The sequence below is a fragment of the Buceros rhinoceros genome, unplaced genomic scaffold (assembly GCF_000710305.1).
Source record: "Buceros rhinoceros silvestris isolate BGI_N320 unplaced genomic scaffold, ASM71030v1 scaffold14421, whole genome shotgun sequence".
Lineage (NCBI taxonomy): Eukaryota > Metazoa > Chordata > Aves > Bucerotiformes > Bucerotidae > Buceros > Buceros rhinoceros.
Genome location: NW_010396060.1, coordinates 25,694 through 26,735, shown reverse-complemented (window position 1 = coordinate 26,735; position 1,042 = coordinate 25,694). Strand labels below are relative to the sequence as shown.

The 1,042-nt window shown below is 54.8% G+C and overlaps 1 protein-coding gene across 1 annotated transcript in view; it reads right to left on the bottom strand.

Moving 5' to 3' along the window:
• NKAIN4 (Na+/K+ transporting ATPase interacting 4) overlaps positions 1 to 1,042 on the bottom strand; it is a gene marked incomplete at its 5' end in the record, with an annotated part of 24,568 nt that overhangs the window by 23,088 nt on the left and 438 nt on the right. The window contains one exon of the mRNA XM_010145773.1: positions 621 to 701. Within this exon, the coding sequence (XP_010144075.1) occupies positions 621 to 701 (81 nt within the window). The remainder of the gene's footprint in view (positions 1 to 620; positions 702 to 1,042) is intronic.

The window sequence follows — 1,042 nt, the reverse complement described above, 5'->3', positions numbered from 1 at the left end:
GGACTGGGAGGCAAAGAAGTAGGATGAGCTGGACAGGTATGGGGTCACTGCAAAGTCCTCGGTCCCCGTCAGCCCAGGCAGACCGAGTCCCTGCTGCAGCCCTCCCTGGGAGAGGCTGGCAGAGAGAGCATGCTCAATGCTACATGAGGCCCTTCCCCTCCACCTCGCACACCTTCCCAAGGTGTTAGCAGATCAGGAGAGGATCAGCTGTAATCTAGTTAGCTCACAGCCTTCCTTGGCCTCCTGCCCATCATGGCTGGGTATTAGCGCTCGAGCCCCACTTCCCCTCAGGACAGCTCCACTGCCAGGCTCGCCCTCAAAAGCTGACCTTTCTAAAGCAAAGATCCCCTCCCTGCTATGAGGGCAGTTTTTATTCCAGCCACCACCTGCACCAACCAGCAAAGGGCTCCAGAAATCAGTATCAGCTCCTATTTTGCATCACACAAGCCATACTCCTCCACCCCCAGTAAGGTGGCAGCACCCCCCATAGGCAAGGGGGCAGGACCTGCTCCCAGGCAGCCCCTACCCCCCACCTCAGCCAGCCCTTCCCTTATCCCCCAGCTAAGCTCCAAGCCCTTTGATGCAAAGCCTGAGCACTCACCTATGGAGTCCCCACTCACCTTTGAGAGCCCACCCACTTCTAAGTAAAAGCAGATGATGAAGATGTTCCAGGTGACCCAAACTGCAGTCCAGATGGCATACTGGAAGGGAGTGGGAGGAGAGAAAGAAGAAATAAACATTAGGAAGTCACTGGAAGTAGTTTATATAGCAAAGAGATGCAGCTGGGGGCCGTTAAATGCCTCAAGTCAGCACTGCCAGCGTTTTCTCTTCCTCTGTTTCCCATATGCAGATGGTCCTTTCCCTGATTAGAGGGGCAGAGGCAGAAGTTTGGAGGCACTGGAGGAGCTTCTGCCATGCCCTTGTCCAGCACCTCCCCCTCTGCTGTGCAGTGTCTTGGTGTTACTTTGGTACCAGGAATAATTATCTGAAGTCCTCCAAGTCTGGCAGAAGCACAGAGAAAGTGCAGCCCGCTGAACAGTGT